This window comes from Rhodamnia argentea, chromosome 7 (assembly GCF_020921035.1).
Source record: "Rhodamnia argentea isolate NSW1041297 chromosome 7, ASM2092103v1, whole genome shotgun sequence".
In the NCBI taxonomy this organism is placed as follows: Eukaryota; Viridiplantae; Streptophyta; class Magnoliopsida; order Myrtales; family Myrtaceae; genus Rhodamnia; species Rhodamnia argentea.
In genome coordinates this window covers 24,663,082-24,689,065 of record NC_063156.1, presented here as the reverse complement: position 1 = coordinate 24,689,065, position 25,984 = coordinate 24,663,082, and the positions used below count along the sequence as shown (strand labels likewise).

Below are 25,984 nucleotides of genomic sequence, written 5' to 3'. Positions count from 1 at the left end.
TGTACTATTCTTCGTCCAAAAAAAAAAAAACTTGATGACGCCGGATGACATGAGGGATGACGCCGAAAAGTCATGGGCCCTGGCCGGTTTTAGGTGAACTACACAAATTACACTAGAATTCGTTCAAAAATAGCTGCGGTGTGCCGGTGGATCGTGGGGTGGTTGTGGCCACGTGGGGGGACTGGGATCCAAGCATGGAATCACAGATAGCGACTTCAACTTCAGCTTCGGAAATTCTCGTCCTTCTTTATTTTTCTCGATGTTTTTCTTATTTCGGTGATAGAAAGAAAACGGGTTTAAATACTACTTGTTGGGTGACTTTACTGACCAATGAATCGGGCACGACACAGGGTATGATCTGTAACAAATCAGGAGGTTGTTGTGTACACTGTAAGGCGATAGTAAGGCGCGAAGGTGACACAGCTACGCAATGTCTGGACCTACATGAGATCGGGAACCTTTCTTTTAGCTGTTGTTTTCGCGTGAATTGATCGTCCAGAGATGATTCTGTCGTTGATCGTGTTCTGGATTCGCGGATGAGATCTACATGGCCTAATGCCCGCGATTTGCGTCGAGCTATGCAAGTGGTTTTTCTGTCCGTTTCGAAGATGGGCGACTGTTCAGGCGTCCATGGGGACAGAGGAAAGGACCACATGCGGGTGCATGCATTCGGGAATGGTTCCGGACATGAGGAGTCATTTGGAATGAAGTGGAAATATCATTTGGGCTTGATGTGGCGGTGGTGCTTCGTTTTTGGTGGTTGTCAAATTGGATCATTTAAGGTCGCAAATAGTAGGCCCACCGTTGCTGTCTTCAACTGCCGAGACATTGTAGGGTAAAACGATATGAATTTAAGTTTCATTTAGTTTAACCAATCGTAAACTACATTTTGGCTGAACTTAGCTACGTGACTACACTTTGATTGTGCTCTGTCGATCTTGGGTTGTGTCGTCAAAACTGGGGACAAAGAAGAAAATATTCTTAAAATTGTAAGAAATTTTCTGAGAATCAAATGAAACCATTGTCGTCGTCTAAGTTCGTATAAACAGAATATAAGATTAAAAGACTAACCTTTAGCCAATGTAAAAGGTAGCAAGATTTTTCTCCTTAAAAAAATTTTCCCCTTTTTTAAAAATTTTTTTTCCGGGGGCGTTGGACATGTCTCCCAGATAGAAGATTTCTTCAAAGGACTCCAACGAACGAACTGCAGGATTATCGCACTAGGAAAACGGTATGCATTGTCAATGGCCTATGAGGACTATTTATTGGAAAAAAAAAAAAAAAAAAAAGTCACGAAGCTTGAATTGGGGTTTTTCAAACCGACCGACTCCTACGAACAATTGTATTTGTTGTTATTCTCGAACAATTGCAATTTGTTCACGGACGAATGTCCAAATTTTCGAACAATTCGTTCAGATGTCAGAAATTTCTAGACAATTCGTTGATGTGTCGTTGGAAAAAATAAAAATGGAATATAAAAACCGACCCGAACCGAACCGACCGGACGGACGGCGGCGGCGCTGTGACCGAAACCATTTGCGTAGGTCCTCCCTCCTCCACAAAGTGGTGCGGCCAAACCCATTGTGAGGTTCACTAATAAACCCATCTCCCATCTACCTATCCTATGTGGGACTCACACATTTCCTTCTCATTCACTCTAGAGGGATAAATTCCCCAACAACCATCGTATAATGATGCAGCTGATCATGCTAATTGGGATTCGAACTAATTCATCCTGATTTGCCCAAGTCAACGAAATATTCAATATAGAGGCGCACCAGTCAACCCACCCTCAGACTCTTAAGGCATGATTTTCGGTTGAGGCCGGAGAAAAGTCAAAACACTTCTAGGCCGAGCCGAATTCTGTCTTCTAGAGGTTGTGACTGTAAGCCACGAAAATGCGGCACTCCAAGGATCACCTTAACGAGAACTAAAAACACAATACCAGATAGAAGAAAGGGATTGCGCTAACCAATGTGCCGTTCAGCCTCACAAGTCTACAAGCCTTTCTCATTTCAGTGCTCACCTTTTGAATCTTCAATAGGGGCATTTAGTCTTTTGATTAGAGTATGGGTCGCGAGAGAGCATAGCGTACCGCCCTACCATTTCTCTTCGTATCAAGTCGATGGATCGTCTCGATTGAAAGATCCCCTATGTAGATAATACAAATGACAACCGCTAAGGAACAAAAAAGTACATTCTGATTTCCGCAATAGAGGACTAGAGGAGGGACTTGAACCTATTTATAAAGTTCTCAGTGCGGGCCCTCTCATTAGGGGCCGGACCTAACTCAGCCCACACTAGCCAACCCACATTAAACCGATTAAGAATCATTATATTTTACCTTATTATAGGGTGAGCAAACTGGATCGGATCGACCGAGTTGGTCCAATCCTTGAGGGGGGCGGTCCGATCCCCGATCTCAACAAATGGGACCGATCACTGGACGATACGATCTCCAGTTCTATAGTAGATGGGACCGGACCGAGCCGCCCAGAATATATACAATTATATATAATTAGAAAAAAAATTAAAAATTTTCGAAGAATTATTTAACCTAATTTCCCCATTTTCTACTTGACACTCACTCCTCTCCTCTCGCTCGACGCTCACGTCTCGCCTTCACAACGTAGCTTGCGCATCTTGCCTTCGTAACGCAGCTCTACTTGGCGCTCGCTCCTCTCGCAATCCCACCTCTCGTTCGTCGATGTCGTCGTTTTTCTCGCGTCTGCAGCCACCGGCAAGATCAATCACAATCACCGGTGTCGTCCTCTCGCCGCTACCTCTCCTCATCTCCATCCTAATTTAGTATTTTCTCATTATTTTAGGATTATAAATATTTATGTGATGGTTGTATGATGGTCATGTGTATGTTTTATTAGGTTGGATGGTTGAGTTGGAAGTTGTTAGTTTAGATCCAAAGGTTAGATTTTAATAAGCAGCCAATGTTGGCGGATCGGACCAGGACCGGACTGGCCCGGACCATGCACACCCCTAACGGTAAATATCAAGTTTAGTTAATGTAAACTCACGTTAGGAAAACTCTTACAGAGACGTCTCAAGGAGTGAACTCATAATTAATCAAATTTAGCTTATGAATAGAAGTTTATTATATCAAAACTGCATATCAGTGGCTACGGCAGAAACCTGAATTTTGTTCCGAGAGATCTTTCCTGTGAAAGTATGGCCACTGAAGAGTCGGACAAAGATCGTGCAGGTGCGGCGGGTCTGTGGATAGAGCATGATTGAGATAGCATTCCCAATGATCAGAGCGATTGATGCGCGAGGAGGAAAAGTAGAGGCCCTCTAGAAACAATGCTCGGTTCCTTGATTTTCAAACTCGACATGATCGTGTGACTCAGTCAAATATGCCAGCGTTCTCAATGTCCACAGACACAATCCACCCCCACTACTTTTACCTAATAAAAAAAGGTTGTGAAAGTCACAATTTTGCAATTAAACTTGAAACACAACTCTGTACCATGAACTCTCTATTCGATCTCCTGCTCTTCCTGTTCTTCTTCCTAGTTCTCCCATTTGTTTATAATGCCGAATCCGCCGATCCCTTGGGCCAATTCTGCAACCAAGCCACCGTCATCAGCAAGGCCAGCCCGATTTCTTCGAACATCGACCGTGTACTGACCGAGTTGGTAACCAAAGCCCCATCAACCGGCTTCCTAACTGCATCTTATGGCTCGGGCTATGACAAGGTATATGGCCTAGCGCAATGCAGAGGAGACGTGAGCCAAGATGACTGCTCGAGCTGCATCCAAGACGCGGGCAAGCAAATCCGCCAGCTCTGCCCGGACCAGGCCGATGCAAGGATCTGGTATGACTTTTGCTTTCTACGGTACGACAACAAAACTTTCATCGGTGAGCTCGACACGTCATTTGGTATATTTTATTACAACGTCGAGAACGTGACCGACCCTGAAAAGTTCAATAAAGAGCTAGGGAGCCTGACAGACCGGATCGAGGCCGACGCGGTCGTGCCTGAGAACAGAGGGCTCGGGAAAGGTGAGACTAAGCTCACTCCATTCATCACTCTCTACGCATTGGTCCAATGCACCAGAGACCTGCCCCCGCTGTCCTGCGCTCAGTGCTTGGCCATCGCCGTCGGGAATTTCCCAAATTTCTGCAATAACCGGAAGGGCTGTCGAGTACTGTACAGCAGTTGTTACGTCCGATACGAGCTCTATCCGTTCTTCTTTCCGCTCGACAGAAACGACAGTAACATTGCGAGCGGGGAAACCATAAAGAAGTTGGTCTATCCATAGACAACAACATCTACACAAATCTCTTGCTGCTGCCAAAGTTACCTGTTTGTGTCCAATAATAGATTCCACAGCATAATGCGCATTGCCTCTGTACTATAGAAGGGCATCACAATGATAGTTTCTTCATATGGTCCAACGATTAGGCAAGGAGTATAGACAAAACCAGCCACATGAAGTGGCTTCCTTTTAGCTCCCACTCAATAAAAAGCAGTAGGGTCTTTTCATTTGACTGCAACAGCAATTCTCTCGTCACATTCCCATCCCAAGTCCTGTGTGATCCATGACCATACATGAGAGTGGGATTTTGCCACTGATGTTTGCAATGATTCACAGAATATTCCCTTCCCATTCCCCTCATACATTGTTCACCAGAAGCAGCAATGAGTGCAGAGGAAAACCAAAAAGAACGACAAATTGTCTGCAATGGTCCAAAAGATATTGTCCAGAAGCAGTAACAAGAAGCCCATCTGGGTCTTCCAAGAGACAAATGATGTACCTAGGCCCATCAATTGACACCTCGGGGTTCAGGCGAGTCCAATAATCATTTTTGTTAAAAAAAAATAAGGGGTTAATCCAAGATGAATATAACAAAAAGGTGACAAAAATGAAAGGGCGATATTATGAAATAAGAGAGCTGGAGATTGCAATTTGCAACTAAGAAGCCTCGATCATATTGTTAGGATTCGACACATAATCGCAACGAAAGTAAAGCGAAAAAGAAAAATCGTGACAAGAGATTTTATCCCGATTCACCTTTGAATTGAGCTACGTCCGATAGATGATTCCACTATAATTAGTATCCCACACCTCTCGTCACACCTTTCAATTACAAGATAGAAAAAGTATATATGATAGCAACTATTCATAAACCCAAGCCCATACTACTAAGGGAAAAATATGTGCTTAGATCGTAAAAATCCTCTGGTATCCAAGGGACATTGCACCTTTGTGACTTCCGTCCGTTGAGCGTGAAGCGGGACTCATGTGCTTTCCTGTCATTAAGGAATATAAACCACATCTCAATACATATGACTTCCATTATTTCCCAAATCGTCTCAAATAAAGATCCGAAGTGATTAAATTATCTCAAATAAAAACTTTTAGTCGGTCTTTTAAGTCAAAAAAGTTCTATGTGTGTATATATATATTATTTAATTTTTTAAATTATTTTATTATGTTTTCTTTCTTATTTTTTATTTTTCCCTCTTCCCTTCCCTAGCCATCGCCGAGCTTCGTCGATGTCCGACGAAGGTCAACGGATGCCCTCACCGAATCTCGCGAGGAGACGCCGTTGCCGGCGTCCGACAACATTCGCTGGCCATGGACGAGGCCGGACAATTGTCTGCGGAAGGAAGAGGAAAAAAGAAAAAGTAAAAAAAAAAAAACACAGAAACAAAAGAAAGAAAAGTGGATAACGAAAATGGCCTTTAGCCGGCGGAGGCAGACATTTCTTTGAAACTAATATGGCCACGTCATACCTTATTTACTCAAATAAGGAAACTTCATTCCCTTGAAATTTTTTTCATAATTGTACTTAAAAGAGAAGGACTTGATTACCCATTTTTGTCGAACCCAATATGACTTAAACAATAAGCGGCGATACTCTGTTCGTAGTTGGGGCAATTATGATCACAAAGCAAGCGGGTCTGTAATCTGTATGTTACAAATTTGAAGATTCAAAATCAAGCAAGAACCCAAGTGATTGTTCGGCATCGTACAGCGACGTAAGTTCAATCAAGCGGGGACCGTGGGTCAGTTCCACTTCTTTCATGTTTGCTCCTTTGTTGGGTTCTTGTGCCGATTTCGCAGAGCCTGGGCACGCGTGGGTGATGTCAAGCTCGATCATTTAACTGCCCATTGTCGAGAAAATGGATCAAAATTAACTCGCAGCGGACAAATTAAAGAGAGAGCACGGGACGGGAGAACTTACTGGGGTGGGTGGGGTGGTGGTGTGGTCGCGCTTCTTGGCGCGGAAATTTTTAGCGTCCGGTTGCGATTTCGTAGAGCCAGTGTGGTGGTCGTGATCTCGCCGAAGATAAGAATTTGTGCTTGGGAAATTATGATCCGTCAACTCTAAGCATCATGTTCAATCTTCTCCCGCCTGTTCCGATATGTTTGATTCTTGATTGCCTCGGTGGTGTTTGATGAAAGTCCTCAATCAGGGTACTGAACTTGGCAAAGTCTTTACACTGTTTATATGATGTTGGTGCTTTATATAGATATCCGATATGTAGGAAGTAGGGGAAATTTCTGCTGCAGGATCCTCGAATACTTTGGCAAAAATCAGGTCGCCTGTTAAGTTAAATCTTTCACCTTTCTCTGCATCAAGTACTTGCACGTAAATCCTTCCATATAGTTGCTTCGGATTTTTTAGCGTGTGGGTGTCAGGATGATCTGCATAAACATCCAAGCATGATTGTGTTAAATCTTTGGTTTATGAGGTACAACACGACTGATCCAGTTTCCTGCAGTGTAAACAATCTGCCCAGTTAGCTTGACCAATCACTTCGTCTTAGAAGTGCCATTCTTATGCTTTTAGTCATTCTGTAACTCATGATATGCCCTTGCAGGGAGCTGGTGATCGGACGAAAGATCTGATTTGATTCTAGGACACTTGCATGTGGGCCATTTGCTGATCAGTTTTGGCTCATAAAATGTTCTTCTGATCAGGTGAATCTTGACCAGAGTGTCCAATACTTGTAATGCTTATCTTACCTAGGTTTCTCACGGGTGATTATGGAATGTTCTAGCATAGTCAGTCAATCAGACTGCATTGGTGATCTATTCGTTGAGGTTTTTTTTAGCAATACAGTTATCTTCAGCACCTCATATTTGTTAGAATTACATAAAGTGCCGCCTCTTTGGTTCCATTTGTTTCGTGGAAAATAAATAATTCGGAAAACATTTTCCTGAAATGATCTATTGTATCACTTAAATTAATTAGCCAATGAAAAAATGTTTTTATTATTGACAACAATTTATATATAAACATTTTCATAGACGATGAAAATACTCTTCGTTAATTATGTTTTATAAGCAATATAAGTGACCATATTTAGGAAAATTGTTTCCGAATCATTCATCTTCCGCAAAACCAACGGAGCCTTAATAGAAGATTTTAGCTTATTGCAGGAACCTATGCTTACTGCTTTCACTGGGCCTTGCAAAGTTACTGATAGATTAACTTGTAGAATTGTTCTGAAGGACTTTTGGCATGACGTTCATGTGTGCTGAGAATTGGGGCGCCTTTTGACATAGATATTTGTGGATACCATGCCTGTGAGATGGCCAAGACTCCTAAATCCTACCCAGCTTTCTCAGATACTAAAGTGCCAGAAAAATCCAGTTACAGCTCTTGAAATCTTCAGAGAAGCTAGACATAAGTACCCGAACTATCGTCATAATGGTCCAGTATACTCCACCATAATTGGGATTCTAGCAAACTGCAGCCGAATTAGTGAGATGGAAGAGGTGATCAATGAGATGAAAGAGGATTCGTGTGAGTGTGCAGATTCCACTTTTGCAGCTGCAATTAACACCTATGCAAAACATGGACTGCTCAAGAAAGCTGTTGGTCTTTTCCGAATGCTTCCACAGTTTAATTGTGTGAACTCGACGGAATCTTTCAATGTCCTTCTACAGATTTTGGTAAAAGAATCCAGGCTTGAAGATGCTTATCATCTGTTCTTACAGGACTCTCACGGATGGGCAGTGAAGTCCCGTCTCCGTTCCTTGAATTTGCTCATGGATGCTCTATGCCAGAGAAGGTGTTCTGATCTTGCGCTTCGTATTTTCCAGGAGATGGAATACCAAAATTGCTATCCTAACAGAGAGAGTTATGGTATTCTCATGAGAGGACTGTGCGAAGAGGGGAGATTGAATGAAGCCACCCATTTACTGTACTCAATGTTCTGGAGGATATCCCAAAAGGGGAGTGGTGAGGATATTGCTGTCTATAGAACCCTCTTGTCTGCATTATGCGATAATGGCCAAGTTCAAGAAGCGGTAGAAATTGTTAGAAAAATCTTAAAGAAGGGACTCAAAGCACCTAGGCAGCATCTTCAGCCTCTTGATCTTACAAGATGTAACAAAGCTGAAGAATTAGAGGTCATGAAGCATTCCATCAACGATTGTTTGATCAAGGGCGGGGTCCCCAGTTCTGCTAGTTATAGTACCATTGCTGTTGACCTGTATAATGAAGGGAAGATCAAAGAGGCAGAAAAGGTGCTTTCTGAGATGCGCAGAAAAGGCTTTAGGCCACCAAATTCTACCTACGAAGCAAAATTGGCTGCTCTTTGCAGGAACGGTGAAGTGGAAGCAGCAGGGAAGGTCATTGATGTGGAGATGGTGGAGAACAACTCTGTTCCAACACGAAGAGCATATAATATCTTGCTTGAAGGACTGTGTAATCACGGGAATTCAGTTGTGGCCATTAAATATCTAGAAAAGATGCGTAAAAAGTTAAGCTGCACCCCTGACAAGAAAGCTTATGAAATTCTGTTGGATGGGCTTTGTCGTGAAGGTCGATTTGGGACAGCGAGCAAAGTCTTGGAGCAGATGATTATCAACTCGCATCTTCCTCATGTTGATTTTTTCAGTACAATTATTCAAGGTCTTTGTACTATCGGCAGGCACTATCAAGCTGTCATGTGGCTGGAGGAGATGGTCAGCCGGGGCGACGTGCCGGGAGTCCCCATCTGGAACTCCTTAGTTACATCTGTTTGTTGCAAAGTGAATGGCTTCGAGGATTTGTAGTGACTTCTGAGACATGTGCTGGATTCTGTAAGCTCCCGTTGCCCATGGAAGAGCACGCAATTGATAATTTTTTGTACGTTCGAGCTGCGTCTTCACATCTTTACACCAAATTTTTGTGAATCGTTTCTTTTTTCAAGGAAGTGGCATATCTACATTTCTCCCTAGTTTAGAGTACAAATTGATAGGGATGGGCTGATTGTAATCGTATCTAATAAATAAAATCAACTGCCTTGATTTTTTACTTTGGATCGCACTTTGATGTATCCGGATTACTGTTGTACCGGTCAAGCCAATTCCAGTTGAACTATGGAGGTCCTTTCATTGTAGTAATAAGTGGAAGTCTTTTGTTGAATGATACGTGTCCGAAAGAGGAAAATTTGTCGATACTGGGTACCGTGATTTTAACACGGAAGTTCAAGTTGATGGTGGTCCTGTGCTTGGCTTCAGTGTCGTATCATTTCCACTGGTGCCTCCCTCTGTCTTCATGGATTCAGCAGAAGCATCTTGATCTTTCTCATGCTCTTTTATGTGCATGTGAGTCCACAGTAAGGACCACAGTTTGCATTCTCCTTTCCGCTGCGACAATGGTTAGGGTAAGTGAGTCCTCTGTGTAATAAAAAGAATAATCCCATTGTCATTGAACAAGCAAAAATTAGTTGTAGACTTGTAGTGTTACACAGAACTATGTACTATAGAACTGCACGCAGCAAAGACTATTATTACATAATTTTCCTTTAGGCGGAGCAATTGTTTTACACTGGAAACAGCATTAAATTCTTGAATTATTTGCCACATTGCATATCTGACTCTGAGAGAGCCCATACATGGCTTCCATGCTCATCCAGGATCTTCCACTTTTTGTTCTCTCTAGGGAATTCCTAAAGCTGCTTCTCGAGGGCCAACACATGATGACAATGAACCCACAAAAGAATTTTTCAATTTCCACACAAGATTCTCGAACCCAGCAAAAGCCCCTTCTTACCCTTTGAAAGAAATCACTAGTATATCCCGCTCGAGCGGCAATTTAGTAATTTGGCGAGCAAATTGCAATTGAATTCAACTTTTTTCTTTTTTTGTTCTTTTGCATGCGGGTCCTGGAATTACTAAGCATTCTGTCGGTTTTAAGAGTACGTAGGGGACCTCTCTCTTTCGTAGGTGGTGAAAGAGTGTCTCTTCTCTGAAACGATTGCAGGTTTCTAGCTCAGTCTATCTCTTATGGTCAGTTATTGACCACAACCCACCTCTTCAGTCCTCTCTCTCTCCCCCCCTTCCCCCCCTTATATTTCGCATAAATTCAAACCCCTCGCTTTGAAACTTGAGAGAGAGAGAGAGAGAGAGAGAGAGAGGAGAGAGGGGTTCTGATTCGCATTTCAAGAATGGCTGAACTTAAAGTACCTCCCTTTCTGCTGCTTCTCTTCAGCGTGATTCTTGCTGCTTCCGTTATACAAGGTCATTCTCAGTGTGTGGCAGATACTCCCAATGAGAGTGTTATAAGCTTTAGTTCTTTTGCAATCTGAACACTTTTTTTTCCTCAAATTTTCAATCTTTTCATTACAAGATGAGTTGATATGTCATTCTTGTTGGTATTTCAGGTTCAAGAATTAGTCCTGAATATCATGTAGCTTCATTACAGAGAGAGGCCGTGCATTTGCAGGTGAGATGTTTAAACCTTTCGAAGTAAATGGGCCATGTAACCTCAAACTTAACAACACATGAAGAAGCGAAATATACCTTAATGTTCAATAGCACCAGCGTGTTCTATTCTGCGTACTCTTAACACTTGGTATTACTAGTAATTTGCTTTCGATGGGTTCTGTGTGCGTTTTTGACTCGTTATTCTTTGAATTATTTTCTTAATGAGATATGATTTTCATAGGGTGTGAAGCTATTGGGGGAAGATGAGAACAAACATAGGGACTCAAGGAGATTAATGATTGGGTCGACCAGGCCAATTTGCACATACAATGAATGCAGAGGCTGCAAGTACAGATGCAGGGCGGAACAAGTTCCAGTTGAAGGGAATGATCCCATTAACAGTGCTTACCACTACCGATGTGTGTGTCATAGGTAAATAAAGATTAGATAAATTTAAATTAATCTAGGGGTTGGCTAATGATAATATTTATTTGAATGAGGGTTTGGTCCCAAGAGAAATAAGCGAAAAATAAAATAAAATGACTCCCAATGCTGCCTTTTCTTCTCTTCATTTTGAATTTCTTCTATTGTCTTCATATAAGTGTGAGTAGCTAAGTAGAAGTGGCTGTCCAAATTTTTTGGGTTCTTTCTTTTTCTCTTTGTTTTTTGAGGGTCAGATATGGTTCAATCGAATTCTTGATTCTTGTAGCAAAGTCTTCGTTAAAACAAAGAAGTCTCTCACGTGTTGTTCTTATCTGTTAGGCCTAGGTTTTGGACTCAATTACTTGTCTTTTTTGAGCTGCAAAATGTGCTTCTGTTATCAGAACCAACATGTAGAAGAAAATAAATAAGTATTCTTAAACTCCATCTTGCAATGTCAACTTCTTCTTCTAGAATAAATGAAACAATGCACATTTTCCTTTTGTTTTTAGGAGCTTATCTTAGAAAAATTGAGCGACTAATATGCCGTCGGAGATACAAAAGCGTGTGGTTTAGGAGGGTAAATACAATTTGTACGAAGTTTTAACATAAGCAAGGAAATGTGATGGTACCGGATATGATAGTGAGAATAGCATATATTAGCCCTTGCTCGTAGGGGTGAGCATGGGCCGGGTGGGTAAGGTCCAAACTTAGACCCCGAAACCGACCCTATTATAATCGGTTTCCAGTTTTTGGAACCTAGAACCGATCCTATTTGTCCTGGAACTTGCTTTGAAACCGACCATGTTTTTCGATCCGATTCCAAGGCGTACCCCAGAACCCGTTTTCCTTTTGTTTCTTTTTTTTTTATTTTTTCATCAAAATAATATGAGTATCGATGAACTCACATCGCTCTATTTAGCTGCGTCGATATCTGTGTGATGCAAAAGAAAGGTGACAGCGAGAGGTTATGGTGGCTAGTCCGGCAACAATGAGACAAAAAGTGACGACAAGCTGTGTTGCATTTTTGTGGCGCTAATGATAGCGACAAAGAGAGGTGAGCCAATGGTGGCAACTAGAGAGAGAGAGAGAGAGAGAGAGAGAGAGAAAGAGAAGCACTTCGAGATGGAAAACACCAAACAGAGGAGGGGAGACAAGACTAGCAAGTCAAGCTAGGGTTTCTTTTTTCAAGAGAGTAGCTAAAAACCGGTTCTAAAGCCGGTTCGGGTAGATCTCCACAAAGAACCGGGAACCGCATTGGTTTCAACCGGTTCTCAAAAAGTGGAACCGGTTCGCCGATCGGTTTGAACAGAATCCGATTCTCATCCTCATTTTTTGGGTGGTCCGGTTCGGGTTCTAGATAAACGCTGTCCGGTTGCACACCCCTATTCGCTCGTGCTGTGTACAATTGCTTTTACGTCTGTTATTTATAAATGTATCTTTTACTTTGAAGTATTTCCATTGATATTTTAGGTTAAAGTCTTTCACAAAATGACTTTGCTTCCAGCTCTCACGTGCACGTTATGCACATTTTTCGTAATTTTGTCATACATTCCACGGAGTTTGGCGCGGCAGTAGAAAAAATGTGCCACCTTGGACGCCGTTCGGGTTCAAATGGCATGGACATTCGCATTTAACCGGCATTTGGGATTAAACGTTTTCGACCTTTCGATAGAATAGGACATGTGATGATACAAGATATTTTAACTCTTTATTTGTACTAGTCAAATAGAACAGAGAGGATTTACATTTTACATGCATGTGGGAAGTAAAGAATGTGTTTGACTTGGTTTTCTACAAGACTTCGGGAAAACCTTCTACTGTAAAAACTTAATCATCAGTATGAAGTAGAAGAGGTCATTCCAAACAAAGTCTCCGTGAGCTGCTAGGGTTTTGTTTTTGTTTCCCACTTTGGCCATTTGGGAGGATAAGTGGGTGTGTTCTTCTAATTAGTCCTCTCTGGTATTGGTCACATGGAAGGTGGTCCCAAGAAAGAGGACGCGCTAATGCTTAGGGGGAATCACATGTTGGGGGGGCTTTGTCTTCATTTGCAGAAATGGCAAAGATGGATTTAATGAACCCAAGAAGGATCCATCAATCAGGGCATGAAGGGCCCTTTCTTGGAGTGTACCAGAAAGAAAATAAATAAATAAGATCTCATCATTCTTGTGCATTGTTCAATGATTGAGTGCGTTTTGGCCTTTTGGGTTTTTTTCTTCCTGAGAGTTCTAAAAGGTTCATTGACAAAGCATACCCGCCTTAGCCTGGTCCTTAGGGCTGTGCATGATAATCATTTTGTTTTGGAAAACCGATTCTGATTAAAATGATTTTTTGCTAATTTTGCTCCTGGATGGGTTTAAAAAATCAGAACGCGTTTGATAACTACCCAAAATTTATGTTTCTTGGAATATAAATACGTTTGATAACTGCACAAAATTTATGTTTCAAAAAACTATTTTTCTTCCTAATTTTTTCATTTAAGTTAAATAGCTATGTAGTTACTTTGTAAAATTGCATCCTAAATCAAAGACTAATTTCCAATACACACTAAAATAATTTAAAATACGTTATTTTTTTTAGCATGTCATAAATGAAACATAATTTTAATACATTACGTTTGAAGTTCGATTGAAGCATGGAACAGTTCCCATATTAAGAACTTATTTTTTCTTTAAATATTGTGTTGTCCAAAATACATACAAACATAACAGCCGAATAATCAAATTATCCACTGACAAAAAAAAAAATTTATCCTCCTTGATACAAATTACAAGTCCTTCACTATCATTTTGTAGCTTTTGTCCTAAATTCAAGTGGGTGTTTAACTTTAGCTCCACGTGCGGATATTTACATTTTGTGACGTACGACTACGAGTATATATGTTATCATCCACATATTGGATGCCATCATCTTCTGTGACATTTTTTGCAGAAGAGTGAAATCTATTAAATCTAGGAAATTTAGGCCCAAATTTCTGAAAATGAGGTCAAACTAGCCTAATACAAGCTTATTCTATTTTTAGGAATTTCTTAAATTTTTTGTGATTTTTTAAAAATTTTCCAATTTTTTTAAAATTTTATTTTTATTTTATTTTTATTAGATTGAGGGAAAAGTGATAAGAGAACTAAAAGGGAAAAGTGAGAGATGTGAGATTTCATTTTATTTTGTGATTATCAAAAGTAATTCTTTTTTCCGTAACCAACTTTTTTTTTTTTTTGGATTTTGCTCTAAAACTGATTCTGATTCTCTAAATCTGATTATGGAAACAAAATTAGAATCAAATTTATTTGCATTACCAAATATGATTCTCATTCTTTTTGTTCCCATAATTAGAAGTCAGAGAATGAGAGTGGTTACCATGCAGGCTCTAGAAGTGCAACATCTATCATTTTCTGTCATTGATGAGCCACTTGCTTGTTTTGGCAATGGGAGAGAGATGCTTCATTCATGTACAATCGGTAGTTATTAATGATCGTGATGGACATTTATCTCTCAATGGACCACAAGGCATCATTCATTTGTCCGCCTAATACTCCTAAAAAATCTTCAATTTTAGCCTTTGTCTCAACTGAACTTTTTGTTTCGTAAAAAACCTCTAACTTTAGGTCCAATCCCAATTCTATCCTAATTTTTTTTTTTTCATAAAAAACCATCAATTTTAGGTCATTGTCCCAATTCTACCATAATTTTTTTTTTGTCCTACGAAAAATTTTCAACTTTAGGTCTTATTCCAATAACGTTGGGAGAAATTGGCCAATGAAAAGGGAGAGTTTTGATAATTGAAATGCGAAGGTCGGCATCGACAATGTGTGTGGTTTTTTACACCATGTCAGACGTACAAACAACATATAAAATAACTTCCTCGTACTCTAGCTAAAAAGAAAAATTTACTACTGTCTTTTACCCAGAAAACTACTCCTCTAATTGTTAATTCTGATTTTCATTGATTCCAAACAAACACTCCGTCATAACCCCTCGAGCAGAAGTGGGTCTAGCTGGGGCTCTTCACTTTGCAAACAGGTGCGGAGTTCGAGTCCCCACGAGCAGCTATTCCGGCTCGCTCAGTGTCAAGGGCTGGGGCGGCCTCCTGTTGCACCGTGGATTTTTCGCAGATAAACCGGCACAAGTGAGAACGACGCGGATTTAACATGGTCATTAACCCCCCAGAAAAAGAAAAATTTGAAAAACAAAGTTTGCGTTTCTCAAACATAGGCCATGTTCAGATCTCACTTGGACTTGCACCGGTCCAATCCTCACTAAAATCTGAGCCCACCCAAATCGTGTAAGACCCAAATGCTTCCCGGCCCGCATGATGATCCGTTTCCTGTTTTGGGCCGAAACCCGACGCGCTTCAGTTCTGCTATTCCTCGCAAGGGTTTCTGCCCGGGCAATCGAATCTGACACTACCAGTCACACCTTACAGAATTCACAGGTGTTTTCGACTGTCGTCACTGATTCTATAGCCCGTTTTAAAGCCCAAACTTAAGGAATCTCCTCAGCTTTTTCAGCACTAATCTCCACAAATTCAGTGGACAGAAACATACACTTTCGGTTTCGATAATGCTGTCCATTTGGCGGTGATGCCGGAAAGTCATGCCTGTTCCTTAGAGGAATATAGCAGACGGAAAAGCTGAGACTAGGGGGTGGAATTTGGCCTATTGATCTAGGAAAGAGCTTCTTATCCATTCTCCTCCAGATCCGAGACGATAAACCAGTGTGACCTGATTTACTAGGATTATAATTTCTCCAATCTGGCGTCTCATTTTTACCAGAAGCTTTAAATAATGAGGCTATGATATATCAATACGGGAGACCATCTCCACTATAGAAGGAAATAAAGGGAAAGAGAAAAGACCTAGTAAATACTAGATAAAATAGGCTTTCTACATATGCATCTTCTAAAAAATAATATTTATTGGTTGTAGCAAAGAAAGGAATTTTGTCGAATTGAAGTAAAAAAAAATGTATGCATGTGTGTATATTTGTACATGTATTACAATTATTGTATTGAACGTCGCTCCGCCAAACTTTAAAGTGCGTGAATATGAGAAAACAAAAAGACGGGCGAGAGAGAACAATTGGTCCTTGTTCTTCCCCGAGTCGGTGGTTTCTTTTCTTGATAGTGATAAAATCATGAGATATTCTCTCTTTATTTTAATTTAATTCCATATTAGAGAAACCATTAATTAATCTTAATTAATCTCCTAACTAACGCGGCAAAATCCACTGATAATGTACTTTCTGCTCACTGGCACTACTAATTAAAAGATTTCGAGAGGCATATCTGATTGCCTTTCACCTTCCACTAGCCAATATTTTATGTTAGCATACTGCGTGATCTTCAAGCAAAAGACTAATGTACGTTTAGTATGGACATACAGAAGAAGAAAAACCAAAAAACTGGGGACCAAAAGAAGAAGACTTGCCGCCATTAATCCAGAAGATCAGTCAATTTTTAAAGTCGGTGGAATAATCAGGAGTTATATAACGCCATAGTTGCTTACAAATTCACATGTACGGGCGACGTTGAACCGATGCTATCATATACCGTTCACGGAACAAAGACCCATTTTTTTTTCGTTCCAAAAACACGAAACCCTAATAGAGATCAAGCATGCGAGATTCAATTTATGTGCATTATTTCGTCAAGCGTGAATGCCTTGGTTTGTTCACAATGTATGTGATAAGCGATGTTTAGGGTATGGCGTGGATATAGACATGATGCTTGATTTAGAGTTGGAGATGGCACATAAGTGATTTCCTAGCATTTTGCTCTTTTTTTTTATATAATATTATGGTGAGGGAAATCCTTCTTATATAGGTAAAATCCATTCCGGGAAGTACTCTACTTATCTTATAAATCAAGTAAGACACGAGTCAAAACCCGAGTGGGTGACCCAAATGTAGAATAATCTTCATTTGCTAACGAAGATACGTGGGTTTACAGGTTGCTATCCCACCGATAGATTATTGCACGTAATCAGATAAAATATAGAATACCATAGTTATTCACAATTAGAAGGAAAAATATTCGGGCATTAGCAGAAAGAAACTATAGTTCTGTAATTAAATAATCAACCACTAGGGTTTGGCCCATCCTTAGTTTTGTTCTGACAATAGAGCGAGGACAACAGGGTAAATCAGAATCCACCCTAGTTTGATTCGCTTCACTCCCATTTTCATGGAGTCCAACCTTGCTCAATCTAGTCAAATGTCTCTCCCCCCTCATTTTCATTACTCCTAATTCATGCCAACAACCACATTATTAAATAACGCTAATGTGTTTTCTTTCTTGTACTTTCAATGGTTTAAATACTTCTGTTATGACACATAATACTTCCACACTGTCCCTAGACCTCTTGTGCAAATTGTGTATAAGTTCTCTGTCTACTCCTTACAAAAATGATTAGAAAAATGAGTCTAGATAAGAACTAATCAATTAAACTTTTTTTACAGCTCCTTGATTAATCCTTAATTAATAATGGGGTGCAGATGACAGAAACCCACCGAGCAATATTGTACCCTTCGCTCCCGCTTTTATGGAGAGCCCTCTCTCTCTCTCTCACACACACACACATGAAGCATTACGACACTAATAATAATTAATGTTCTTCACTAGCACTAGCGTGCTGGACATACTTAATCCATACTTTAGTTAACTTCATTCTCCAGGTCCATAGTATATTTTAAATTAACTAAGCAAAAGATAGGACGCCCTTTATTTCATTCTAGATCGGTATCATTGAGAGAGGATCCGATTGTAATCTAGCACAGAGAAACGATTATGACACGCCGCAAATTAAATAATTCACACACCTCGCGCATGTCCACAGCGATCAAGTATCGGAGTTGATTTCTTTATTAGTCAAGTTGGTCGCGTTGCTAATATTAAATATAGGGTTGGCAAAGTTTTTGGTCTAATATAAGTAGCCTTCTTTGTTATATGTACTCTACGTTAATGCGCTTAATCTCGACCGTTAGTTGCATTAAATAACCGTGACTTCACCGAAGACTCTCTCGTTTCTTTTGATCACTCCAGCGATAAGTGCTCGAAATTATGTATGCAATTAATCATGGTCAGGGAACTATAGATTATGAAATCTGCTGAAGTGTAATGGTGGGGTTTGATTCCCTTCATGTTTTGCTTAGGGAAGTACCATTTGATTAAGCCAAGTGGTGCAAATTGCAAAGGCTTTTTAGCAGTTGGAAGTACAAGAAGAACTTAAAATAACTTGCAATCCACGTAAGAGGAAGTAGGATGGCCAATTCAAAGCAAAAGCCAAAAGGGTGTTTATTAGTGTTAGATCTAAGGTTTTCGTTGGCGGCCTAATATCCAAATTAAAAAATCTCCAACTTTAGCATTTGTGATAATTATATACAAAACTTTTTTTTTTGTCTCATAAAAAACCTCCAACTTTTACTTTTTTTTCCCAATTCTACTGGTCTAATATAAAAAAAAAAAAAAAACTCAACTTTATCATTTGTCCCAATTGTCTTGAAAACTTTTTTTGTCTCATAAGAAATATTTAACTTTTACTTTTATCCAGTAGTTAATCCTACGTGGCTCAAATTTTCTTGTTGAACTTATCAATGAATCTTCGAAATCTAAAAACAGTAGGTTTCGGAGATGATGAGATTTTAGATCGTCCGTCCAAATATCTCCATGTCTAGTCATTCTTTGGGCTTTTAAGTGCCGAAAAGAATACGGAACGCGTTGTCTTAAGTGATTTTGTTTCTCCCGGCAATATGTAGAGAAAGCAAACAACAAAAGAGAAGTTCGAGGCTTTTTTATGTCATCTTTACTGATGTGTAATTCATTAACGACATGAAAATGCCACGTAAGATTAACTAATAATGATTATGGATGGAAGACTAACGGTAGTAGAATTGGAACAAAAATAAAAGTTGAAGGTTTTTTATGAGACAAAAAAAAAGGTTTGGATGCAATTGGGACATATGCTAAAGTTAAGGATTTTTTTTTTTGTACTAGGCTAGTAGAATTGAGACAAAAGTAAAATTTCGACGTAGGACTGAGATAAAAGTAAAAGTTAAAGGTTTTTTATGAGGCAAAAAAAGTTTTTGATATAATTATTACAAATACTAGAGTTGGAAGTTTTTATGGGTATTGGGCCTTTCATTGGCACTAATTAGCACAACTATTTTTCAAAATAATAAAGAATGTCAACGTGTCATAAATATATGTTGGGAAGGTGATCCTTCCCCGTTTAAATAAAGTATAGTATGATAATCTACCAAACCAACAATTTTTAAGGAGTGCGATCGAAAAAAACAATTTTTTAGGAGAACCGATATATGGGGCTCGCACTTATATCGTGTTCCATGGGCCTCGAACTAGTCAACTTTCAATGCTCATGCCTTCAGATTATTACAAAGGAATTAAGACGAGATATATCGGCAATATTTCTTTCTTTATATAGATGAAAAAAAAGAATATGGTGTTTGGAAAATTTGATTGTTTATGAAGGTAGAGTAGTAGTTTATAGTTTTTTGATGTTTTGTTGCGGGGTTTAAAACAAATATACCTATAGGAATTTAACACTTTATTTCGTGCAATACAATCGATTATTTGTAGTAATATATTTTTCAAATCATTCATTTTTCGAAAAACAAATTGAATGATTAAATAATTTTCCCTATCTTCGGCTTCAATCAGCTTCCATGGAATGATGATAACTGAAACTGGTAGCACTTTTCCCTTTTCTTCACCGGAGAAAATAGTTGCTCTAATCTATTTTGATAAAGTTGAGACTATTGATATTCCATAGAAATTCTAACACTTTTTAAAAAGATATTGTTAGCAAAATGTGTTAATCGAAAATGCTTTCATTAATTAGAATATTTAGGCAATATTATTTTTAACAATCAAAGTACTTTTTATTAACTCATTGTCCTTAACAATTACAACGATTAAAACTATAAACATTATTAAATTTTCTACGAGACAAACGAGCTTAAAGAGCACCAATTGAACTACCTAAACTTTTGGACCTGGAGGAGTCATTTAAATGAGAAGTATAGCCTTTTTATAATCTAAAGTTACTCATTATAGAAGCCATTTGATGGAGAATATACATTCGCAAGTCGCCAAAATCCAATATCCACCGGGAAAAAAAAAAGGCCTCCATACTGAATATAAGGACATTTACCACGAATCATTAGTGCAATAGTCCAAAACGGTTAACTTTTCAAGTTCCTTAAAAGCATAATTAGAAGCATATTACTTAACGAAGAAGAATTCATTAAATGATATTTTCTATGATAGTTACACTGTGGCATTTACACGTGGTACAATAAGTTGTTTCGCCAAAAAGTGTCAATGAAATTTCTTTCAAGAATATGGATGAACGGTATGAATCGACAAAGCTTGTGAAGGGTTCTATGTTGATTTGGACAGGAAAATAAATGACAAAAAAAATTGAAGGTACGAAAACCGGAGGAAATTACGGCCATCCATTTAATTGAGGAAAAGTAAAAATAAATATAAATTTGCAAAGAACCATGAGTTCTGATAATTAAGTGAGGGTCTTCACAAAGAGTACGATGTGGCTATTTAAAGCCTATAATTGATGATTATTAAGATTAAGAAAGATAACTTCCTCATCCTATCTTAATCATGAATAATTATAACAAGTTACAACAACACTTATCCTTAAGAAGTTAAAAAAAAAAGTCCTAAACTAGCGGTACTAAACATAACCACCCGGTAGTTATCTATTAGCTAGTAAAGTTTATCTAAAAGAAGTTACATATCTAAAAATATCGCTACTCAACGGTTATATGTTGATGTGGATGACTCTATTCCCAATGAAAGTTCTCATTTATAGGTGATGTTTTGTTGTTGATAACTTCCTTGGCGAGTTGTCCATGCTTTTCAAGTTGTCTACTATTCTTTTTTTGTTGATGATTTATGTTGTTCACCAAGGTTTCTTCTCACCGATTAAAGGCTGTCATTTGTTAATTATAACCAAAAGTTAGTCATTTTTTAGTGTTAACCCATTTTAAAAGTTTATTGAATGATTCTCCAATCATTCCATTCAATTATTAAATGGGATAATCAAGGGTCATCATATGCCTCATTGTCATTGACAAATGTTTCCCTGCCGAATTGCCTCATTGTCATGCAATTACTAAATTAGATACTCTAGTTACCAATTCAAATAAATTGGCAAAAAAAATTGACCTTCTAACTTTTTCTCTTAAATCCTGACAAAAAAAAAACTTGTTCTCTTAAATTGAATTTCAATCCATCAAAAGCCATATTCGTGAAGTCTTTTTCTTAGAATGAAGTAAGACATTTATTTCTAGCCTTCTTAAATTGAGCAGCAAATTGATTGACCGACTCATTATTGTATTGATAGAGTGTAGTCAAATCAACAATGCATACCTCATATATTGCTCTACAAAATTGATAATGGAATTGTCTTTTCATCTCTACCCAATTACACATCGAATTAGGTAATAAAAAAGTACATGAGGTAGAACATTTTTTTTTGAAAAAAAAACAAAGGAAACAACCTAAATTTTAAAAACTCATTTGTCCCTACTTTCTACACTAGGCTATAAAATTGAACGATGTGTTCAACAGTTAATTGTTCATCTTTGCCAGCAAAAATGGTAAAATGAGGCATTTTGAAACTTCTTGAAAAAGAATGATTATTTACCCATTCAGATTGTAGTTTCCTATAAACAAATATGGTAACACCCTTCTCTAATCCCAATCCTCGTCGACCTTTTTTGACAAACTGTGCTGGATTGAATTGTACATTTAGTTGGCCATCTTGCCCCTATAAGATAATGCTGGTGTTGCTAGACTATCTATTTGATCAGCATGTTATGCCTAATAGGAATATTCACATTGGTCGGTACCAATGGAGCCACTTGCCTTACAACTTTAATTTTTGGCCCATTGATCGGCCTGTCGACCAATTTGATTTACCAAATTTTTATCATCAATTTGATTCTTTTGACCATCACTATTAGCATCAATAAATGGAGAGGAATTAATAACGTAGCTACCATTGGATTGACTAGTGGCGATTGAATGGTCAATACAACATTGATGACGATGGATTTGATTACACCTGATATATGACTCAATGTAATTGGCCATGTCGTTTCACAGCTCTTTGAATAACCTCTTCATGCGAGAAGTTGTAGAAGGTCCGCCCCCTTGTGTTGGCCTTCTTCTATTGCTCGATCAACAGCTGAAGATTTGGAGTGCGCAGCAATTTGGTCACCAATTTGTGGCACTAGATTATTGTTGCCAACAACATTATTAGACTCTTGTTGATTTCTGGTTCTTGGGTTCGTAGTCTCCTCAAAACAACAAAATTCGTCCTATTTGGTGTGCTAAAAAGATATTTTGCCGGGAAGTGTCAATGAAATATCTTTAAAAAATGTGGATGTATAGATATGATCAACAAAGGTTGTGAATGGTTATTTGTTGATTTTAGACAAGAAAGTAAATAAAAAAACTTAAAGGTACGAAAACTAGAGCAATCACTTCCTGCCAAGTAAATAAAATGATAAATTTGCAAATAGTGTTAAGTTTGGTAATTGAATGGGGTCTTTACAACAAAACAAAAAAAAGCTATTTAAAGCTTATAATTGATGGTTATAAACTGTCATTAAATTTAAAAAGATAACTTTCTATTCATGTTTCCAAAACAAATAACTTACTAATTCATGTGCGATTATAAGAAGTTAGAACATTACTTATCCACAAAAAGTTACAAAAATTCTAAAAAAGCAGCACTAAACATACACCCAACAGTTACCTAATATCTAGTAACATTTATTTAAAAGAAGTTATATGTCCAAAAATATCACTATTCGCAGTTACATGTTGATGTCGATGATTGCATTCCAAATAAAGTTTATTATCGATAGCTGATATTTGTTGTATTCATGCTCTTCAAGTTGTCTACGATTTTTTTAATCGATGACTTTTATTGTTCATCAAAGTCTGCTATTATCGGATAACAAAAAGTTGATCATTCCTTCGTGTCAACACAAGTTAATCGAAAGTAGTATGTACAACACGTATTGCATCAAATAGAAATAAAATTTGTAGGTCGGTTACATTGCATCGTTGCCAAAATATGCGTTAAACAAATTATATGGCCAGAAGCAGAAGGGGGACCCGCAAGAGCACGTTCGTTTGTTAAAAAATAGGATAGAGGAAGCTTTATTGTCTTTGTTACATCAATGCTCTGGGTTAAAAGAAAGAGGAAAGGAGGAAATGAGAATTGGTGTGGGAAATTAATATTAAAATTTGAAGTTTTTATGAAGAGGAAGTGAGGCAAATCTAAATTGTTTCTTATATCTTTTAGGGTTTTTAATTAAATCCACCAACGATATAAGAAGTAATTTAAACCCATCATTGGAATTATATCGGAAAGAATTCGGTTTCGGAAATTAATTCCGTACACATAGGTTTTTTTTGGGTTTGTCCTCCGTATACACAAACTAGCATAAGCACTTTAGTTTTATAGGCGACGGACTTAAAAATTTCCCTAATTTCTATTCCATCCTCGTTCTTCAACTTTTCGGACAATTCTTGGATCATCGCCATCTTTTGTTTTAAAGAAAGATGGACTTAAGCATTTTCAGTTTATGTATGGAATGAACAATCCTTGATCGTGCGCGGACAATTGTTCGTCTTTCTCTAACTTTTTGAAAGAAACAGTTGCTTATTGACCATGCACCGCTAACTATGAAAGAATGGCGAGTATTTGCAATGAAAGATAGCTACGAAGTACATTCAATAAATGTTCGGTCTAGTATAGTTATAGGCATAAATATTCATAGATACTACGGATGAATGAAAATCTTCCTACAATTACACGTTAAAAAGTTCTTCGTAACTAATTTTGAGACATTTTGACCAAAAAAAATTTGAGATACGGAGTTGAAGACCTACGTTCTCTTGGTAAAAAATTGATGACCTTTTTTATTTTGGGGTTCAAAAAATTGATGACTTGATTGACTTTCAAGTGTAAACATATTTCCATAAGACAAAGGATGTGATTTTCAAAGCGCATTAAAAAAACATTCCCATCATTGGCTCGTGACCTTATCCTACCACCTTAAACAAGAATGAATCATTAATTAAGTTAACCTCGAAATTAAATGACGTGCTGAGCTTTGCCCCCTTAAAAACTGGCACGGAGACGACAACACCCTCACGCTCTTCTCTCTCTCCCTCGCTCTCTCTCTACAAGTACCTGAAACTCTCTCTTTCCCGAGAAAGTTGCACCAGAACCCTTCGTCGCCCATCGCTCGTATCGGAGTACTTGCGTGTGGAAGAAGAGAGAGAATGGTCAAAGAGGGAGATCAGAGCGTGACCCTCGGTCTTCTGAAGCAGAAGATGGCCGACTTCGCCAGGGAGAGAAACTGGGATCAGTTTCACAGCCCCAGAAACCTCCTCTTGGCTCTGGTAGTCCCCTCTCTCCTTATTACTTTCGACCTTACATGTTGCTGGGCGATAAACCGATCCCAAACTGTTTGAGAAAATTCCTGTCCCATCATCACCCTCTTTTCCTGTTTGTTCTTCGCCTTTCGCCTGTCGTTTCTGGGTACTTGCTTTGTCTTCGTGGTTTTGCCAATTTTGGGTGATTACTTGTTGGACCAAAAAGTCAAAAAGAAGAAAACTTTTTTGGCTGATCTTCTCTTGCTTCGCAAAAGATCAAAGTCATCTGATGAATTCGTGCGCGTATGTCTACAGTTTTTCCAACGAGCGTGTGAATCAGTTCTGCAGACATGGAGTCCAAAGTAAATGGCATTTCTTTGGTGTCGATTGATCAATGGATCTCGTGCGCACGGACCCATCACTTGGTGTTCGGCATAATTGATAAGTTACATATTATAATCTACGGGGTTTTCTGGATTTTAGCATCCGTCACCGTTCGTATGTCGCTAGGCAAAATGCAAGGACCAATTTTTTTTTTTTTAATTATGTCAATTCAATCTATTTGATCAGCTAATGAAAATTTTAATAATTTTATTTATTTATTTTTTTAATAATTTGATTGTTCGCGCAGGTGGGTGAAGTCGGAGAGCTGTCGGAGATATTCCAGTGGAAAGGGGAGGTTCCTAAGGGACTTCCGGATTGGAAAGAGGAGGAGCGGGTGCACTTGGGCGAGGAGCTCTCGGACGTGCTGCTCTACCTGGTTCAGCTCTCCGATGCCTGCGGCATCGACTTGGGCCGAGCCGCCCTCCGCAAGGTCGAGCTCAACGCCCTCAAGTACCCCGTCTCTCTCTCCAAACTGGCCTCCACCAAGAATCAAGAAGTCATCACCGCCAAAACCCTCGTCGACAATGGTGATGCTACTGGCGCTGTTGTGGCTGAGAGTGGTTGATCATCTTAGCTTCTTTGCCTTTTTTATCCAAATAATAGTCTATTTGCAACTTTCGCGCAACAGAATCAGACTCTTTGCTTTGTAATTTGCGTCGAATGTCGCAAGAAGTGGCTTAACTTTAACACATTGGCATAACCTTACTGCACTCGCACAATCTCGCTCCGTTGAGCATTTATGTTAATGGTTCTGATATGAGTGCAATCTGGTCTGGTGAGAAGTGAAGACATCGTTTCATACGATCATGGTCGTGGCGATCCGCTCGAACCCGATTCGTCCGGAGTGCACAATGGATGAGCCTAGACAAGCAATCCCTTCTCGAATCTAGCTGGCCAATCTTGGACTAGCACGAACACCACCGTTTGTAATGGAAACTTAATTACTTTCTTAATCATGGGTGAGTCGGGATAAAAGAGATTTAGACCCGATCATCTAGTTCGTAGATACGAGATATCGGCCCTATTTTTGGACAAAAACTCTCATCCTTCTCCAGTAGATTCCGGGAAAAAAAGACCCTTT

At 38.9% G+C, this 25,984-nt stretch overlaps 4 protein-coding genes and 1 long non-coding RNA gene across 9 annotated transcripts; 4 read left to right on the top strand and 1 right to left on the bottom strand.

Annotated features, from left to right (window-relative positions):
• Window positions 1–1,020: 1,020 nt before the first annotated feature.
• On the bottom strand, window positions 1,021–24,517 carry LOC125316091. Its single transcript, XR_007199411.1, has 4 exons — window positions 24,404–24,517; window positions 10,274–10,283; window positions 2,761–2,770; window positions 1,021–1,031 (listed from the first exon to the last, which is right to left on the bottom strand). It is a non-coding gene; the product is annotated as an uncharacterized LOC125316091 (long non-coding RNA).
• Window positions 3,433–4,739, top strand: LOC115728750 (cysteine-rich repeat secretory protein 55-like). Its single transcript, XM_030659121.2, has 2 exons — window positions 3,433–4,492; window positions 4,545–4,739. The coding sequence occupies exon 1, from the start codon at window positions 3,483–3,485 to the stop codon at window positions 4,275–4,277; it is 795 nt and encodes a 264-aa protein (XP_030514981.2). The 5' UTR covers window positions 3,433–3,482; the 3' UTR covers window positions 4,278–4,492; window positions 4,545–4,739.
• On the top strand, window positions 6,029–9,273 carry LOC115728749 (pentatricopeptide repeat-containing protein At1g05600). 4 transcript variants are annotated; one of them, XM_048283207.1, is made up of 3 exons: window positions 6,029–6,564; window positions 6,848–6,947; window positions 7,536–9,273. In XM_048283207.1, exon 3 carries the CDS (start codon window positions 7,551–7,553, stop codon window positions 9,030–9,032), a length of 1,482 nt encoding a protein of 493 aa, XP_048139164.1. In that variant the 5' UTR covers window positions 6,029–6,564; window positions 6,848–6,947; window positions 7,536–7,550; the 3' UTR covers window positions 9,033–9,273. The 4 variants fall into 4 exon arrangements, with proteins under 4 accessions (XP_048139164.1, XP_030514980.2, XP_030514978.2 ...); XM_030659120.2 differs by having other exon boundaries at window positions 6,030–6,564; window positions 7,482–9,273; XM_030659118.2 differs by having other exon boundaries at window positions 6,030–6,564; window positions 7,469–9,273.
• LOC115728746 (EPIDERMAL PATTERNING FACTOR-like protein 9) lies at window positions 10,194–11,529 on the top strand. Of its 2 annotated transcripts, XR_007199410.1 has the most exons (4): window positions 10,194–10,481; window positions 10,625–10,686; window positions 10,909–11,169; window positions 11,205–11,529. XR_007199410.1 is itself a non-coding variant. In XM_030659116.2 (3 exons), exons 1-3 carry the CDS (start codon window positions 10,409–10,411, stop codon window positions 11,101–11,103), a joined length of 330 nt encoding a protein of 109 aa, XP_030514976.1. In that variant the 5' UTR covers window positions 10,196–10,408; the 3' UTR covers window positions 11,104–11,529. The 2 variants fall into 2 exon arrangements, 1 of the variants encoding a protein (XP_030514976.1); XM_030659116.2 differs by having other exon boundaries at window positions 10,196–10,481; window positions 10,909–11,529.
• Window positions 24,291–25,592, top strand: LOC115731475 (dCTP pyrophosphatase 1). The gene is made up of 2 exons (XM_030662143.2): window positions 24,291–24,546; window positions 25,151–25,592. The coding sequence occupies exons 1-2, from the start codon at window positions 24,427–24,429 to the stop codon at window positions 25,466–25,468; spliced, it is 438 nt and encodes a 145-aa protein (XP_030518003.1). The 5' UTR covers window positions 24,291–24,426; the 3' UTR covers window positions 25,469–25,592.
• The last annotated feature ends 392 nt before the right edge of the window (window positions 25,593–25,984 follow it).